At 45.5% G+C, this 19,772-nt stretch overlaps 1 protein-coding gene across 1 annotated transcript; it reads right to left on the reverse strand.

The window, feature by feature from the left end:
* Positions 1-3,580, reverse strand: LOC110493747 (vitamin D(3) 25-hydroxylase). The gene is made up of 7 exons (XM_090204877.1): positions 3,216-3,580; positions 2,688-2,848; positions 2,164-2,337; positions 1,676-1,814; positions 958-1,145; positions 665-806; positions 1-506 (listed from the first exon to the last, which is right to left on the reverse strand). The coding sequence occupies exons 1-7, from the start codon at positions 3,385-3,387 to the stop codon at positions 313-315; spliced, it is 1,170 nt and encodes a 389-aa protein (XP_090061003.1). The 5' UTR covers positions 3,388-3,580; the 3' UTR covers positions 1-312.
* Between the last annotated feature and the right edge of the window lie 16,192 nt (positions 3,581-19,772).

Here is a 19,772-nt window from a genome sequence, read left to right on the forward strand (position 1 = left end):
TTTTTAGCAATTGTTATTTTACTTAAGATCACTTGATAAGAAAATACAATTAGTTGTCAGTAACAGAAACACAAAACCAATAGTTTTAAGACGGTGTGTATTACAAAATGCATGCAAGCATACTGAAAGATCTAGTTTGTGAATGATCTGATCCTTACAGAAGATGACACAGATAATAAGGCATTCAATGGTGGGTTACACATTATTGAAAATGACTTATTTGAAGAGTTACTAAAATTAAGGTGAATTATTACAGAATAAGATCTGTAGCTGTCTGGCAGAACTAGTGCTCTCGTGGAGAGTGTGGGTAGTTCACCCTCTCTCGCTGCTTCTCAGGTGCACTCCCAGGCGGAAGGGCTTTTGAGACTGTGTCCCACCAAAGATGAGGCTGAAATCTGGGACACCTCCATCCTCAGGCCAGACGAATCGGAAACGCCGAAGCAATGTCACTAGAACCAGGAAGAGCTCCATACGTGCTAACCCCTCCCCCAGACACACACGAGATCCTGGGGAACACACACACACGGCTATCAATAAGAACAACATTTCACTCATACCTTCATATGCATGCAGCCTGGCATTTTATGTCAACATATTCTCCTGTCTGTGTACAACACACTATCATTTATAAGCCATAGATATTGACGCTTTTGCAAAAAGGCACCTGCTGAGAATGGCAGAAAGGCTTCCGGTTTCACAAACTCTCCGACCTCGTTGAGGAAATTTTCAGGGTTGAACTCGTGAGGGAATTTCCACTGGCCTTCTTCATGCAGCACCGAAGACAGGTTAGGAATTACCATAGTGCCCTGGAACAGATGAGGGATGAAGGGTGCGGTGGAGAGGTACACTAAAGACTGACACAGCACCCATCATGACATCACTCCCTCTAGCCCAGGCGACCTTTATAGTTCTAAGGTCAACAACAGGCAGCATATCAGTCGTCATGGTAATGCTCACCTGGGGCAGCTGGTAGCTGTGTAGTTGTGTGTCGCTGCAGGTAGTACGGAACACGCCAAGAGGAACGGTGTCACTCATGCGCTGTACCTCATGGATCATGGCTTGAACATACGGCATGGCATGTCTGTCCTCAAACGAAGCGTCTGCACGTCCCTCAAGAATGTTGGTGATCTCTCGGTAACAGCGATCTGGGACAAACACACACTCTTTGGCCGGGATTCAATCCGATCAAGCTTTGTAGAACAATTTCCTATTTAGCCGACATACTCATCTCATATACATATGTATAGAAATATATATATATATATATATATATATATATATATATATATATATATATATATATATATATATATATATACGGTACTCTATACCATCTACTGCATCTTGCCTATGCCGTTCAGCCATTGCTCATTCATACATTTTTATGTACATGTTCTTATTCATTCCTTTACACTTACTTGTGTATAAGGTAGTTGTAGTGAAATTGTTAGGTTAGATTACTTGTTAGATATTACTGCATGGTCAGAACTAGAAGCACAAGCATTTCGCTGCACTTGCATTAACATCTGCTAACCATGTGTATGTGACAAATAAAATTTGATTTGATATGCAGTGTTTACCATAAATGCCGACACATTGTCTACAAGCGCCATCGAATTGAATGAAATGTATGCCAGTGTGTGTGTGTGTGTGTGTTGTGTGTGTATTTCCTCACCCTGTACATGCTGATTTATCATCAGGTGTAACACGGCAGAGCGGAGGGTGTTGGAAGTGGTGTCTGTCCCAGCCATGAACAGGTCAAGTAGTAGAAACACCATATGAGTGTCATTAAATGTGGAGCCTCCATTAGCTGTCTGAAACACACACAGACACCAAATGCCTCTACATTAAATTCTGCTCCATCCTGTAAAGTACTTCCTCCTCTTCCAGCAGCCCAAAAAATGTTATTGCCCTTCTCAAGTCATACCAAAGACTCTAAAAATGGGATCCGATGCCTCTCTGATTGGCAGATACTCAGGGTAAAGTCCTGCGGCAGACTAGTGTCGTATCCAGGGTTGTACTTCTACATCAAGCTGCTTAAATGCTACAGAAACAGGAGATAGGCTCCTGCCCCATGTATCGTTCAGGCTTACTTGTACAAGGCTACTTACTTTATATCTTATTTATTTTACTTCTAGAACCCTAGTTCTATTGTTCTCCTACCTTGTCAATCTGGTCCAGGTAGCAGTCAAGGAGGTCTCTGGGCTCTCCCACGACCCTTGAACTTTTGTGCTTGGTCACAATCTTCTTGATATGTTCCTTCATTTGATTAAATTTGTGTGAAATGTTCCTGAAGGGCAAAGGGAAGGGCCTCAAGGCTGGAATGATTTCATAGAGCTACAAAATATAGATTGGAGGAAATGGATGTAAAACAGAGGGGAATGTGGATCAGTGTGTCATGTCTAGCACATGCCATGTCTAGCACAGAGAGGTCAGTGAGGATCATGTACACTTAAAAAAAATAATAAAAGGTTCCATCTAGAACCTAAAAGGATTCTTTGGCTGTCCCCATGGGAGAACACTTTGAAGAACGCATTTGAAGAACACTTTTGGGTTCAGTGTAGAACCCTTTCCACAGAGAGTTCTACCTGGAACCCAAAAGGGTTCTACCTGGAGACAGCCGAAAGAACCATTTTGGAATCCTTTTTTTTTAGTAAGCATGGAGTGACACAGGGCTTAGACTGTACCATGGCCCAAGGTCCAAAAGCTTCCTTGGTCAACTCCTCTAACCTCTGGATGAGGGTGAGGATGACCGGGTCGTCATATTCGAACCTCTCTCCGAAAATCAGTGAGCAGATGATGTTAGACGCAGTCAGATGGAACAGGTGCTGAGGGTCCATCGAACCGCCTACCAGGACACAGCAACGGTCACCACATGAGGCAATATACACAGACAAGGTAATAACAACGATCACAGAGCTACTGAATTGAACACACTGACAGGATAGATAAAGTAACAATCCCCACAGTCTTTATACCTAATGTTAAAACAAGTATAGTAAATATAGTCATACTGGGAATATTACTGAGAGTATCTTATTTCTGTGAAGTTTGTGTGGTTTATGGAAGCGTGTTACAACTACAAGGGGTTAATAGTGTAATTGTTTGATACAGTATTTGGAGGATCTTTGGGGTGGATACTAAGCGCTGATAATGACATGAATATGTACAGTAATGATTATGATTACGAGGACGTTGTGTGTGTGGGACTGTACCAGCACTGCTCTCCAGCTCAGTGCAGATGTGGGACACCTCCTCTAGGATGCGCTCTTCCATGGAGCGTTTGCCCAGACCAAATTTTCTCAGCGTGGTCAGAGCAAAGCGCCGGTGGTCCCTCCAGCTGGAGCCATAATTGGCCAGGACGATCCCTGATCGGCACACACACATACAAACACACACGGAACATATGTGGGTCGGGCTCACGGTCTCATGCCTGCTACTTTAAAATCAGTGTCAACCTCAGCCCAAGGGGGGATTTCCTATTGGGCTAATTCCTGTTTCCTGTTGGGCTAATTCCTGGTCTCCCATGGGTTTCTGAGCCGATGTACAGACTAAACACGTTACCATAGCGCCTCTTCAGCTGAAGCACAGAAGGAAAGGGACATGGGGAGGATTTATTGTGAGAATATAATGTGGGACTTTTCTTTTGAAATGCTATTCAGGCACTTGGGAGACAATGGAAGGGTTGATGGATAAGCTTTCAGTCTTGAGTTTTAGAGTGGTTCCAGGAGTAACTCTTGGCTGACTACTATTATTTTGTCCCTTTACAAGTTGCAAAGCACTCTGATATTAAATATTGAGTCGCAGTGTCCCTGGTTTCCATCATTATGTGAAATGACAAAAAAAAGCTCAACCTTATTCACAACATATCTATACAGTGTTATTAGTGTGTAATAACACCATTTCTTCCCAGGATAATAAAGTGTTTCCCTTTCCCTAGAATTTTATGGTTTAGAAATAATGTGAAGCGTGGTTTTTATCCACAATTTTCACAAATTATTTTAAAACATTACACTAAATTACATAATTATTTCAGTTTATTGTCAAATGAATTAATTATTGTCTTTAAATTGAATATGTTTTATGACATTCCAACCTTTTTGAGTATTTTCTAGTCCAATTGTTGCCTGATTCTGCTGTTTGTATCCTTTTGCATCAGTTTCAATGCAATACCTTTATTTTGAAGGTGAACCACCGATTCCACTATTCTTGCTCATTGTCCTAAAACTTTAGTCTACATCAGACTTAATACCCATTCAGTCAGACTGGTCTCATAGACTAGACCTAACATAGTAAATGTTAGCATGATATGTTACCTCTGGTATGGTTACATAAGACAGATACTTAAGGCAGTGATTCCCAAACCTTTTTGCTCTTTTTAAGAACTATGTCCGGCTTTAAACTTACTCTTGAAGGTTGTTTTAGTCCCATAGATTTTGTTGTATTTGTTTTGTCACTCAAATATCACATGAATACACATTAGACATGGCAAAAGGTATAGAATTATTAAAAATGTAGCTTTAAAACGGCAACATTTTCTTTGCACCCCATGACAAAATGTGTGGAATTGCAGGAAATATGCTTTAAACCTGCAAAATTATCTCCACCAACAAGAAGGGTGTGAACAGTTTGTGTCATAAACAGTGCTCGTGCCCATAGAAATAGACGTGGTGCGTGCGCGGCAATTTCATAACATATTGTAATGAAACAGTAGGGAGCAGGTCTCGAACCGTCGATCTTCGAGCCCGAGGTCCAGCGCGCTATCGACTGTGCCGCAAAAGCATGCTCTTGCAGCAGGGTCGATTTCCGCGGTTATAAACCCAGGGTCGTTGCACGATTGTACGTTTTGCAAATTCGTTCAATTGTAATACGTAACATATCATACGAAATGGGTGATGGACATCCATAATACATACCATACGAAACGTAACATATCATACATACTAAATGGAGTGTCTCGGATTTACTATACATAATAATATAAATCCCTTTACCTATATTACGGACTGCTTGTAGAAAGCTTTATCACAAATATTAGTCACAAAAAAAAAGTAATTTCCAGCAGGGTTATCGTAACAGGTATCGAGACTAGGTCTAACCCTAGCCTACAACATATTGCCCACTTTACCCTTTCCAGGTCTTTGAGAGGGTTGGCAGGATCCAGCTGTAGCAGATTGCCGAGGATGGGCAGGGGACGGGGTCCTGGTGGGAAGTTTTTAGGTCGGCAGACCCTGGTGATGAAGAATAGAAGGAGGGAAAAGAAGCACAACAACACGACCGACCCTAGCATCGCGACTGGGCTTCAGGACATGTTTAGGCTTCTTCACGATTTAAAGCTGGTTGATTTAAAGATGCCGTTTGCCACCCACACAGATTGCAGACTTTGTTTTGAACGCTAGTCAGCAGAGGTTTATAAGAGGGATATTTGCTGACTCGTAAATGTACATTAAGCCTAGTTTCGTAAATACCAGATCTAGGGCAACAGTTAATGTGGGAGGTAACCTGTCTGCCAATGGGAGACTAGTAAGTTTAAAGCCTTGACAGGACTCGATGCAATTTCTTTTGGGACAATTTCTTGTTTGATTTGGTATTGGAACTGGGGGGTCTCGTAGCCAAATCAAATTTATTGTGAAGTTTCTATGCGAATATATGAGCTGCAACAACAATATTTCATGCTCTAATTTATTATGACGTTCTTTTCGAGAATATTGTGATATTTGCCAAAATTAAGAATTCTAACAATTACCATTTATACCATGGATGACACAAAACAAGAGCTTTTTTTTTGCAAACATTCAAACACAAATAGAATATTGATCCAAACCTTTCAACAAAGGAATACTTAAAATGGACAACATGAGTAGTTTTTTCCTCGCTTTTTTGTTAATTTACTGTTGTGCATCGACTTAAAATGTTAGTAAAAGTGGACTGGTTTAATGCCAGTGGCAAGTCATTGGTAACAATAGAAAAGAGTAGAGGGCCTAGAGAACTGCACTGGGGTACATAGGATTCAACTCTGAAGAGAACCCCAGTTTTCATAGTGACAGTGGCCTACAGGTCAAGGTTTTGGTCTCCAACAGCCCGGCTACAGACCCAATCTCTTGGCGCCAAAGTCAGAGCTGCTGAACGGTGCAAGGCCAAAGTCCTCTGGGAGTGCATCCTGTGTGCTAACCCCAGAAACCCCTCTGCAATCAGGATGATCCTGAAGAAAGTTGGTTGTCCAGGCTCATCTCAGAAGGTTGTGTCAGGTCCCAAGCTGACCCAGCAGGCCTTGTGTAACAGGGTTAAATAGACATCCTCATGCTGACCACACTGCTCGTGTCGTGCGCATTGCAAAATAAATGTACACATACATGTTATTCAATCATTGCACCCAGACTGCTTGCGTGCGCCAATGAGCGTCTGGGTGCCAGGCGTTAAAATTGAAGTTGCTTCTATTTGTGAAGCAGAACGTGATGCAAGTCCTGCCTCTCCCATCTCCTCATTGGCTTTTAGAAGCATATACCCATGTGCCATCTCCTCATTGGTTATACCCACGTGGGTGACTGAAAGATGAACTGAGGTCGGTTATGGTAATACACCTTATTATGAAAGTTAGTCTCCAATCGCCATATAAAGTCCAAAGAAGAAAAAGCCTGGAAGGAGGGGAGATGACTAGAAACGATTCGGTTGACCATTTTATGTGTGAATTGTCCGAGTAGAGGACCTTGTGCATTTCAGGTAAAATAACAAATCAATGTTTATATCCCAGGAAAAATTAGCTAGCAACAGCAAGCTAGCTAGCTAAATAGGACAAATTAGCTAGCAACTGCAAGCTAGCTAGCTAAATTGCCATAAATGTTTAATGCTTTTTGATCTGTCCCCAAATTAATATAATTGGTTCATAGTTTGTTTTCATATTTCAACCTACGTGTCGTGATCGTGTTTGGTGTGGGCGGGACAAAATCAATTTGCGCAAGCGGACGCACACAGGCGTCCGGTTTGTGCATGGGTCAGTTGTATGAGTTTTGTCATAATTAAGCAGTCAGGTTATGTATGTATAGCTGTGAAGCCAGCTGCTGTATTGTTTGAGTAACTGCATCCCCGTGTGTATCTGTGCGCATGATCACGCAGCATCCAGCCAAAGAGTTGTTCAACTTTGATGGGGGTATGTATTGTGATCCATGCTGCACTCAGTGTTTTAACTTTTAAAATGATACATTCAGCAAAAAAAGAAACGTCCCTTTTTCAGGACCCTATCTTTCAAAAACAATTCGTAAAAATCCAAATAACTTCACAGATCTTCATTGTAAAGGGTTTAAACACTGTTTCCCATGCTTGTTCAATGAACCATAAACAATTAATAAACATGCACCTGTGGAACGGTCGTTAAGACACTAACAGCTTACAGACGGTAGGCAATTAAGGTCACAGTTATGAAAACTTGGACACTAAAGAGGCCTTTCTACTGATTCTGAAAAACACCAAAGGAAAGATGCCCAGGTTCCCTGCTCATCTGCGCGAATATGCCTTAGGCATGCTGCAAGGAGGCATGAGTACTGCAGATGTGACATGACCCTCCTGACATGACCCTCCAGCATGACAATGCCACCAGCTTTGCTGCTCGTTCTGTGCGTGATTTCCTGCAAGACAGGAATGTCAGTGTTCTGCCATGGCCAGCGAAGAGCCTGGATCTCAATCCCATTGAGCACATCTGGGACCTGATGGATCGGAGGGTGAGGGCTAGGGCCATTCTCCTCAGAAATGTCCGGGAACTTGCAGGTGCCTTCGTGGAAGAGTGGGGTAACAAATCACAGCAAGAACTGGCAAATCTGGTGCAGTCCATGAGGAGGAGATGCACTGCAGTACTTAATGCAGCTGGTGGCCACACCAGATACTGACTGTTTCTTTTGATTTTTGACCCACCCTTTTTTCAGGGACACATTATTCAATTTCTGTTAGTCACATGTCTGTGGAACTTGTTCAGTTTATGTGTCAGTTGTTGAATCTTGTTGTGTTCATACAAATATTTACACATGATAAGTTTGCTGAAAATAAACGCAGTTGACAGTGAGAGGACGTTTCTTTTTTTGCTGAGTTTATCTAGTGCGTGTTAGGCTGAACACCATATTGTTTTATAATCATTATCGATGTTGTTACGTGATAGTGTTACAGAGTTGTGTCATGTATTTATCATTTTATGGACATTTACAAAATTTGCACGCTGCGTTATGCTAAAGGTTAGCTAACGTTCACCTTGTACTTTCTTAGCTAATGAGGCTAGTCACCTCTTGAAGTGTAAATGTATTTTGATCTTATGTTGTTTCACATCACTCAGATTGCATGTTGGGTTTGCAGTTGTGCTGAGGTGTACACAGTGTTGTGTATGTATTCGCAGGTACGTGCTCCCAAATTATATTGAATAATGATATGCTACTGTACACGTGTAACCCATGTGCTGTGGTGATTTGTTATGGCAGTCAGACGGAGTCCTATGTTGAGCACTCCTCTGCAGCCATGTTGTTATACAGTTGAAGTCGGAAGTTTACATACACCTTCGTCAAATACATTTAACCTCCGTTTTTCACAATTCCTGACATTTAATCAGAGTAAAAATTCCCTGTCTTAGGTCAGTTAGGATCACCACTTTATTTTAAGAATGTGAAATGTATAGAGAATAATAATAGTATAGAGAATTATTTATTTTAGCTTTTATTTATTTCATTACATTCCCAATTAGTATTTGGTAGCATTGCCTTTAAATTGTTTAACTTGGGTCAAACGTTTTGGGAAGCCTTCCACAAGCATCCCACAATAAGTTGGGTGAATTTTGGCCCATCCCTCCTGACAGAGCTGGTGTAACTGAGTCAGGTTTGTAGGGCTTCTTGCTCGCACACGCTTTTTCAGTTCTGCCCAAAAATGTTCTAAGGGATTGAGGTCAGGGCTTTGTGATGGCACTCCAATGCCTTGACTTTGTTGTCCTTAAGCCATTTTGCCACAACTTTGGAAGTATGCTTGGGGTCATTGTCCATTTGGAAGACCCATTTGCGACCAAGCTTTAACTTCCTGACTGATGTCTTGAGATGTTGCTTCAATATATCCACATCATTTTCCTTTCCTCATGATGCCATCTATTCTGTGAAGTGCTTCAGTCCCTCCTGCAGCAAAGCACCCCCACAACATGATGCTGCCACCCCCGTGCTTCACGGTTGGGATGTTGTTCTTCTTCTTGCAAGCCTCCCCCTTTTCCTCCAAACATAAGGATGGTCATTATGGCGAAACAGTTCTATTTTTGTTTCATCACACCAGAGGACATTTCTCCAAAAAGTATGATCTTTGTCCCCATGTGCAGTTGCAAATCGTAGTCTGACTTTTTTATGGCGGTTTTGGAGCTGTGGCTTCTTCCTTGCTGAGCGGCCTTTCAGGTTATGTTGATATAGGACTCGTTTTACTTCACAAGGTCCTTTGCTGTTGTTCTGGGATTGATTTTCTCTTTTCTCACCAAAGTACGTTCATCTCTTGGAGACATAACACGTCTCCTTCCTGCACGGTATGACGGCTGCGTGGTCCCATGGTGTTTATACTTGCGTACTATTGGTTGTACAGATGAACATGGTACCTTCAGGCGTTTGGAAATTGCTCCCAAGGATGAACCAGACTTGTGGAGGTCCATATTTTCTTTTCTGAGGTCTTGGCTGATTTCTTTTGATTTTCCCATGATGTCAAGCAAAGAGGCACTGAGTTTGAATGTAAGGCCTTGAAATACATCCACAGGTACACCTCCAATTGACTTAAATTGGGTGGCATGTAGCCTAGTGGTTAGAGCTTTGGACTAGTAACCGAAAGGTTGACAAGGTAAAACTCTGTCGTTCTGCCCCTGAACAAGGCAGTTAACCCACTGTTCCAAGGCCGTCATTGAAAATAAGAATTGGTTCTTAACTGACTTGCCTAGTTAAATAAATAAATAAATGAGCCTATCAGAAGCTTGAAAAGCCATGACATAATTTTCTGGAATTTTCCAAGCTGTTTAAAGGCACTGTCAACTTCTGTCCCACTGGAATTGTGATAAAGTCAATTATAAGTGAAATATTCTGCCTGTAAACAATTGTTTGAAAAATTACTTGTGTCATGCACAAAGTAGATATCATAAACGACTTGCCAAAACTATAGTTTGAAAAACGAGTTTTAATGACTCCAACCTAAGTGTATGTAAACTTCCGACATCAACTGTAAATGTAATGTATAACATGTATATTATAAATAGACTTTTAACTTTTCTAAAATTATTACAGATCCAGATGAGTTGTTATACTTTGATGGAGATTTCATGGTGGGTTTGCAGTTGTGCTGAAATTTACACAGTGTTGTGTATGTATTCACAGAATAATCCGTGAACGATAGCAGTACTGTGTCCATTGTCGATGAGCCATACAAGACCCGTTACACTTGCAATCTCTAGACCTGTCTCAGAGTGCTGTGCAGTATGTGGAGGCCAGTGCCAATGCCAGTCAGGTGTCTGGGTACCTTCGCTGCCCCCTGACATGGGAGCAATTGAAGGATAGTCATCCCGTCAATCAGGAAGTGAGCCAGCTCAAGAGACCTCAACTGTCATCCCCTGAGTTAAATCTGTGCAGCATGTGGAGGCCAGTGCCAACGTTGTCAGGTGTCTGCGTACCTTTCCTGCAAGCGGCTGAGGTATAGTCTCGATCAGGAACTGAGAAAGTCAAAGAGGCCTAGACTGAAGCAGCAGCGAGAGGCCTGCTGGTATGTCAGATAAGGTGTTTGGCAGCAAGGGGCTCAAGAGAGCACATAGCCAGATTGAAGAAGGAGGAGACCCCAGATCGCAAAAAAGACGAGGGACCATAGTCACTGATATTCACCCATTCATATGCACACATCAGGGTTGGGATCAATTCCATTTCAATTCAGTCAAATCAGAAAGTAAGCTGAAATCCCAGTTTCCATTAAAACAAATTATTAAAGCAAGGCATTGAGGAGTATTGGAACGGAAAGTGGAAAGTCAGTTTATTTCCTAAATTGAGAGAAATTAAAAGGAATTGACTCCAACCCTGGCACACGTATACAAAGACACACACACACACACACACACACACACAAATATTTTTGTAATAAATATTTTAATTAGCAAACAATCAGTCAGTGATGTGTTTTTATTCACCATTTATATTTGAGTTAAATTTAACATCTGTCAATAAAGACTGCACTGTACGTCAAACTGCCCATGCCCTGATAGGAAGAGAGAGGATGGTGCAATACTACCACTGAATGTAGTGACTACATGTGTAAAACAGGTAAATGTATCTTTCATTTAAATCAAAAAGCAAATATATCACACACAAAAATAGATGATTAAATGCTTCGCATCCATTCAAATGGATTGTTAATGTCATGTTGTGTCTTGTCTCTGTCCTTTCCCTTCACCCTGTCTCCCTCTGCTGGTCGTTGTTAGGTTACCTTTTCTCCCCCTCTTTCCCCCAGCTGTGCCTTGTCTCCTCCTAACCACCTCGTCACCCCTTTTCCCACCTGTTCCCTTTTTCCCTCTGATTAGGTCCCTATATCTCTCTCTGTTCCTGCTCCTGTCCTTGTCGGATTCTTGTTTGTTGTGTTTCATGCCTGAACCAGACTGTCGTCATGTTTGCTGTAACCTTGTCTTGTCCTGTCGGAATCTGCCGGTCCGTCTGAGCCTACCTATGTTTGGTAATTAAAGAAGCTCTGTTTAAGTTAATTCGCTTTTGGGTCCTCATTCACGCACCGTAACAGAAGAATCCGACCAAGAATGGACCCAGCGACTTCGGATCCTCTCCACTCAGCCGTCGGGATCCAGGGAGCGATGCTAGGCAGACACGAGCAGGAATTGTCTGCTGCTCGACATGCCGTTGAGACCCTGGCCACCCAAGTCTCCAACCTCACAGAACAGGTTCACCATCTCCGCCTCGATCCACCGGCCACTTCCAGGGCTTTCGAATCTCCGGAGCCCAGAATCAATAACCCGCCGTGTTACTCTGGGGAGCCCACTGAATGCCGCTCGTTCCTCACCCAGTGTGATATTGTGTTTTCTCTCCAGCCCTACACTTTCTCCAGGAGCACTGCTCGTGTCGCCTACGTCATATCTCTCCTTATTGGACGGGCTCGTGAGTGGGGCACGGCAATCTAGGAGGCAAGGGCTGAGTGTACTAACCAGTATCAGGACTTTAAGGAGGAGATGATACGGGTTTTTGATCGATCTGTTTTTGGGGAGGAGGCTTCCAGGGCCCTGTCTTCCCTATGTCAAGGTAATCGATCCATAACAGACTACTCTATTGAGTTTCGCACTCTTGCTGCCTCCAGTGGCTGGAACGAGCCGGCTTTGCTCGCTCGTTTTCTGGAGGGTCTCCGCGCAGAGGTAAAGGATGAGATTCTCTCCCGGGAGGTTCCTTCCAGCGTGGATTCCTTGATTGAACTCGCTATTCGCATTGAGCGACGGGTTGATCTTCGTCACCGAGCTCGTGGAAAGGAGCTCGCGTTCTCCGTTGCCCCCCTCTCCGCATCACTACCATCTTCCTCTGCCGGCTCGGGTGCTGAGCCCATGCAGCTGGGAGGTATCCGCATCTCGACTAAGGAGAGGGAACGGAGAATCACCAACCGCCTCTGTCTCTATTGCGGTTCCGCTGGTCATTTTGTCACTTCATGTCCAGTAAAAGGCCAGAGCTCATCAGTAAGCGGAGGGCTACTGGTGAGCGCTACTACTCCTGTCTCTCCTTCAAGATCCTGCACTACCTTGTCGGTCCATCTACGCTGGACCGGTTCGTCAGCTTCCTGCAGTGCCTTAATAGACTCTGGGGCGGAGGGCTGTTTTATGGACGAGACCTGGGCTCGGGAACATGACATTCCTCTCAGACAGTTAAAGGAGCCCACGGCCTTGTTCGCCCTGGATGGTAGTCCTCTCCCCAGGATTCAGCGTGAGACGCTACCTTTAACCCTCACTGTTTCTGGTAATCATAGTGAAACCATTTCTTTTTTAATTTTTCGTTCACCTTTTACACCTGTTGTTTTGGGCCATCCCTGGCTAGTTTGTCATAATCCTTCCATTAATTGGTCTAGTAATTCTATCCTCTCCTGGAACGTCTCTTGTCATGTGAAATGTTTAATGTCTGCTATCCCTCCTGTTTCCTCTGTCTCTTCTTCACAGGAGGAGCCTGGTGATTTGACAGGGGTGCCGGAGGAATATCACGATCTGCGCACGGTGTTCAGTCGGTCCAGGGCCACCTCTCTTCCTCCACACCGGTGGTATGATTGTAGTATTGATCTCCTTCCGGGAACCACCCCCCCCCGGGGTAGACTATACTCTCTGTCGGCTCCCGAACGTAAGGCTCTCGAAGATTATTTGTCTGTAGCTCTTGACGCCGGTACCATAGTCCCCTCCTCCTCTCCCGCCGGAGCGGGGGTTTTTTTTGTCAAGAAGAAGGACGGGTCTCTGCGCCCCTGCATAGATTATCGAGGGCTGAATGACATAACAGTGAAGAATCGTTATCCGCTTCCTCTTATGTCTTCAGCCTTCGAGATCCTGCAGGGAGCCAGGTTTTTCACTAAGTTGGACCTTCGTAACGCTTACCATCTCGTGCGCATCAGGGAGGGGGACGAGTGGAAGACGGCGTTTAACACTCCGTTAGGGCACTTTGAATACCGGGTTCTTCCTTTCGGCCTCGCTAACGCTCCAGCTGTCTTTCAGGCATTAGTCAATGATGTCCTGAGAGACATGCTGAACATCTTTGTTTTCGTTTACCTTGACGATATCCTGATTTTTTCACCGTCACTCCAGATTCATGTTCAGCACGTTCGACGTGTCCTCCAGCGCCTTTTAGAGAATTGTCTTTTTGTGAAGGCTGAGAAGTGCACTTTTCATGCCTCCTCCGTCACATTTCTCGGTTCTGTTATTTCCGCTGAAGGCATTAAGATGGATCCCGCTAAGGTCCAAGCTGTCATTGATTGGCCCGTCCCTAAGTCACGCGTCGAGCTGCAGCGCTTTCTCGGCTTCGCGAACTTCTATCGTCGTTTCATCCGTAATTTCGGTCAGGTGGCAGCTCCTCTCACAGCCCTTACTTCTGTCAAGACGTGCTTTAAGTGGTCCGTTTCCGCCCAGGGAGCTTTTGATCTCCTCAAGAATCGTTTTACATCCGCTCCTATCCTTGTTACACCTGACGTCTCTAGACAGTTCGTTGTCGAGGTTGACGCGTCAGAGGTGGGCGTGGGAGCCATTCTTTCTCAGCGCTCCCTCTCTGACGACAAGGTCCACCCATGCGCGTATTTTTCTCATCGCCTGTCGCCGTCGGAACGTAACTATGATGTGGGTAACCGCGAACTGCTCGCCATCCGGTTAGCCCTAGGCGAATGGCGACAGTGGTTGGAGGGGGCGACCGTTCCTTTTGTCGTTTGGACTGACCATAGGAACCTTGAGTACATCCGTTCTGCCAAACGACTTAATGCGCGTCAGGCGCGTTGGGCGCTGTTTTTCGCTCGTTTCGAGTTCGTGATTTCTTATCGTCCGGGCTCTAAGAACACCAAGCCTGATGCTTTGTCTCGTCTCTTCAGTTCTTCAGTAGCCTCCACTGACCCCGAGGGGATTCTCCCTGAGGGGCGTGTTGTCGGGTTGACTGTCTGGGGAATTGAGAGGCAGGTAAAGCAAGCGCTCACTCACACTCCGTCGCCGCGCGCTTGTCCTAGGAACCTTCTTTTCGTTCCCGTTCCTACTCGTCTGGCCGTTCTTCAGTGGGCTCACTCTGCCAAGTTAGCCGGCCACCCTGGCGTTCGGGGTACGCTTGCTTCCATTCGCCAGCGTTTTTGGTGGCCCACCCGGGAGCATGACACGCGTCGTTTCGTGGCTGCTTGTTCGGTCTGCACGCAGACTAAGTCCGGTAACTCTCCTCCTGCCGGCCGTCTCAGGCCGCTTCCTATTCCCTCTCGACCGTGGTCTCACATCGCCTTAGATTTTGTCACCGGACTGCCTTCGTCAGCGGGGAAGACTGTTATTCTTACGGTTGTCGATAGGTTCTCTAAGGCGGCTCATTTCATTCCCCTTGCTAAGCTTCCTTCTGCTAAAGAGACGGCACAAATCATCATCGAGAATGTTTTCAGAATTCATGGCCTTCCGTCAGACGTCGTTTCGGACAGAGGTCCGCAATTCACGTCTCAATTTTGGAGGGAGTTTTGCCGTTTGATTGGGGCTTCCGTCAGTCTCTCTTCCGGCTTTCACCCCCAGTCTAACGGTCAAGCAGAACGGGCCAATCAGACTATTGGTCGCATCTTACGCAGTCTTTCTTTTCGCAACCCTGCGTCTTGGTCAGAACAGCTCCCCTGGGCAGAATACGCCCACAACTCGCTTCCTTCGTCTGCGACCGGGCTATCTCCTTTTCAGAGTAGCCTCGGGTACCAGCCTCCGCTGTTCTCATCTCAGTTTGCCGAGTCCAGCGTCCCCTCCGCTCAGGCTTTTGTCCAACGTTGCGAGCGCACCTGGAAGAGGGTCAGGTCTGCACTTTGCCGTTATAGGACGCAGACTGTGAGGGCTGCTAATAAGCGTAGAACTAAGAGTCCTAGATATTGTCGCGGTCAGAGAGTTTGGCTCTCCACTCAGAACCTTCCCCTTAAGACGGCTTCTCGCAAGTTGACCCCGCGGTTCATTGGTCCGTTCCGTATTTCTCGGGTCATTAATCCTGTCGCAGTTCGACTTCTTCTTCCGCGATACCTTCGTCGCGTCCACCCGGTCTTCCATGTCTCCTGCATCAAGCCCGTCCTTCGCGCCCCCGCTCGTCTCCCCCCCCCCCCCCCCCATCCTTGTCGAGGGCGCACCCATCTACAGGGTCCGTAGAATTTTGGACATGCGTCCTCGGGGCCGTGGTCACCAGTACCTCGTAGATTGGGAGGGGTACGGTCCTGAGGAGAGGAGTTGGGTTCCCTCTCGGGACGTGCTGGACCGTGCGCTGATCGAGGATTTCCTCCGTTGCCGCCAGGTTTCCTCCTCGAGTGCGCCAGGAGGCGCTCGGTGAGTGGGGGGGTACTGTCATGTTGTGTCTTGTCTCTGTCCTTTCCCTTCACCCTGTCTCCCTCTGCTGGTCGTTGTTAGGTTACCTTTTCTCCCCCTCTTTCCCCCAGCTGTGCCTTGTCTCCTCCTAACCACCTCGTCACCCCTTTTCCCACCTGTTCCCTTTTTCCCTCTGATTAGGTCCCTATATCTCTCTCTGTTCCTGCTCCTGTCCTTGTCGGATTCTTGTTTGTTGTGTTTCATGCCTGAACCAGACTGTCGTCATGTTTGCTGTAACCTTGTCTTGTCCTGTCGGAATCTGCCGGTCCGTCTGAGCCTACCTATGTTTGGTAATTAAAGAAGCTCTGTTTAAGTTAATTCGCTTTTGGGTCCTCATTCACGCACCGTAACAGTTAAAGAATCTTTGACATTCAATTTCAGACTCAAGTCAGCAGGTGGCAGTGTCAAATGAAAAAGAAAGACGACGATTTAAATAAAAAATAAGGCAACTACAGTATGTTTATAGTACCGTTATATTTGTATTCTCTCCCATGTTATTCATTTACTTAACTAGTTCATCAGGTCTGGAAAAAGAAAACGGCGACCTGCCATTGCAACACTACTCCATGTTGCACACATATTATATAGTTATTTTGCAATCGTTTGCAATCGTTTACAATCTGTTACTTAACTTGGAACAAAATGTCGGTTGAAGGTTGACATAGGCAACACCTTTCAGCTGTTAAATATATTGGCATGACGCTCTACTCAACAGTGTTGTTGTTTACATTTTAAAATTCAGCAGACTCTCTTTGTTAAGTGCCTTGCTCAAGCGTTCATCAACAGATATTTCACCTAGTCAGCTCGAGGATTCGAAACAGCAATATTTTGGTAACAGGTGTTGTGCCCCTTGCCAGAATTCCCCCCTCCCCTGTGCGTGAACGCGTGCACACTCAATCTTCATTGCTGTGACTTGCTAGCTAGTTGATATTTCTGCTCTTCACTCCGTTGTCAGCTTAGTCTACATTTCACTGATCTTAGTAGGAGAAAGCATTTTTTATTTGTCTCTTACAAGGCAGCTGTCAATGATCACGTTAGGCTGCGTTTCATTTAAAAAAAAATGTAATAGCGGTTTGATCGCGGGGAGGCACTAGTTATGTCTGCAGTTTTTGGTTTGGCTGTTTGAAGGACTAATTTCAAGTCTATTAGTCTATAAATAAATCTCTTTGCCAAAATTCGTCATCTCTCCCATGTCTTATTCGACTAGTAGTTGTTCTGAAATGTTTATTGATTGCCTACATTTTACTCCCTCCTCTATGTTTAACATAACACACACACATTAATTATTAATTTTGGTTGCCTATCCTGATGTGAAGTTTGTTCTATAGCAAGTATTTGACTCTGATGTGTGACATAGAAAGTATTTGACTCTAGTGACAAAATGAAGGAAATTAGAAGGGGGGGATTTCGGGGGGGATTTTGGCAAGGCCATTTTCTAGCCTGCCAAAATTCTATCCCCTCTTCTAATTTTCTTAATTATGTGGCTAGAGTCAAATACTCTCTGTGGCACACACTACTAGTCTTGGTCATGTGACCTACTGGACTCAAACAAGGTTCAGAATGTCCACTGACTACCGTTCTATATTGCACACCCTTTAGTTTGTCCATTTTCATCTCACACGTTTTTACATTAATTCTGTAAACTTTAGAATTTCAATAGCCCCTTGGTCATGTGACCTACTGACCTCAAACAAGGTTCAGAATGTACACTTTATCACGACTTCTACCGAAGACGGTTCCTCTCCTTGTTCGGGCGGTGTTCGGCGGTCGACGTTACCGGTCTTCTAGCCATAGCCGATCCATTTTTCATGTTCCATTTGTTTTGGCTTGTTTTCACACTCACCTGGTTTCAATTCCTTAAATTACATGTTGTATATTTTCCCTGTTTTCCCCCATGTCATTGTCAGGAATTGTTTGTTGTATGTATTGATGCCAAGTATGTTATGGTGTGTGACGGGTTTTTACCCACTTTCTTTATTTTGTATGTTGGTTTTCGGAGTTTGTAAGAATATATTAAATAACTCTGTTTATACCAATTTCGTTCTCCTGCGCCTGACTTCCCTGCCACCAGCACGCACCCCATTACACACTTAGTGGGCCTACACATTGCACACCTTTTTGTCTGTCCATTTTCTCACATGGTTTTACATTAATTTGCCTGCTCTGCTCCCCTGAAGGACAGTGTCACTCACACACCTATTCACTTGGGCCTTCTCCCTGGGGCTTTCCTGACCTCCAGGCAGCCCCCTTTGACCTGGTGAATTCTGACTTCTGGCCTCCAGGCCTACACTCCCTGCCCGCCTGCCTGCCCTCTCCCTGGGCCTGAGACTGTATAGCTTACTCCCTGGAACTACAGACCTCCAGGCCTCCACACCTACTCTCCCTACCCGGTCAACACCCTACACCCTGGAAATACTAAGACGTCTATAGTCCTGCTGTCAGGAACCACGTGCACCTGGTAACCCGAAACAGGCTCTGTGCATCTAGTAACCCTAAACAGGATCTGTGCACCTGGTACCCAAAACAGGCTCTGTGCACCTGGTAACCCGAAACAGGCCCTATTTACCTGGTGACCCACACAATTTTTTACCTACTCCAACCTCCACAGCCTGCGTTCCCCACAAACATGCTGTGCGCATCAGGAGAGGGGCGGCACTCCAACCCCATCACTAACAGCTCTACTCACCTGCCAAAAGAGGCTATCCCGGGCCAACCGAAGACCCATGCCACAACGGTATCATTACGTTTAGGGGGGATTTTGACTTAGAGGCATTCAGTCATAATCCCACAGATGGTAGCTTCGCACCATTAGCTCCTCAGCCATGCACATACATCAAATGTCTGAACTTGCGGTTCCTCTCGTACTGAGCAGGATTACTACAGGTGGGTACGTTCCTTTTGAATTCCATCAAGTTGACATTCATTGATCCGTGCCCAGTGGGAACCTAGGCTTCTTCCGTCCGTTTTGTGGGGCCGCAGCAAATCAATGAGCGTGGATGGTAGGCAGATCCATGCAATGTCCTATCACTGGAGGGCCAATGGGTTTAGTCTCCGCCTCGAGTCTAGTGAGTGTTGAGGAGACCTCCCCACCTACAATGTGTGGTGTCCCGAACTCAGGCAAGCCTGAGGCCTGGTAGGGTTAGCTAATGGTAAGGCGAACCGCCGGAGACTCCCCGTGCAAACGTAGGTGGGGAGATCCGCGAGAAGGGCCCAGCGTGCATCCAGAGTCAACGCTGCTAACCATTGGAAACAATCCCCCCACCGGCCCGCCAACAGACACCACCCTGATAAACCCCCGCCCGCAGCCCCTTGTGAGACCCCGCACGAGAGACTGCAAGATGGTCTGCATAACGAACTTCCAACGGTGGCAAGAGGAGGGCGACGGAGCGACTGCTCCCCTAGCCGTGGCTCAAGCCCCGCTTTGCACCACAGCCTGACCGACCCAGCCCTTAGAGCCAATCCTTATCCCGAAGTTACGGATCTGACTTGCCAACTTCCCTTACCTACATTGTTATAACATGCCAGAGGCTGTTCACCTTGAAGACCTGCTGCGGGATATGGGTATGGCCCAGCTTGAGATTTACACCCTCTCCCCTGGATTTTCAAGGGCTAGCGAGAACTCACCGGACACCGCCGGAACCGCAACGCTTTCCAGGGCTTGGGCCCCTCTCTCAGGGTGAACCCATTCCAGGACGCCCTGCACTTCACAAAGAAATGA

The sequence above is a fragment of the Oncorhynchus mykiss genome, chromosome 17 (assembly GCF_057628025.1).
Source record: "Oncorhynchus mykiss isolate SJ-2025 chromosome 17, ASM5762802v1, whole genome shotgun sequence".
Classification (NCBI taxonomy): domain Eukaryota; kingdom Metazoa; phylum Chordata; class Actinopteri; order Salmoniformes; family Salmonidae; genus Oncorhynchus; species Oncorhynchus mykiss.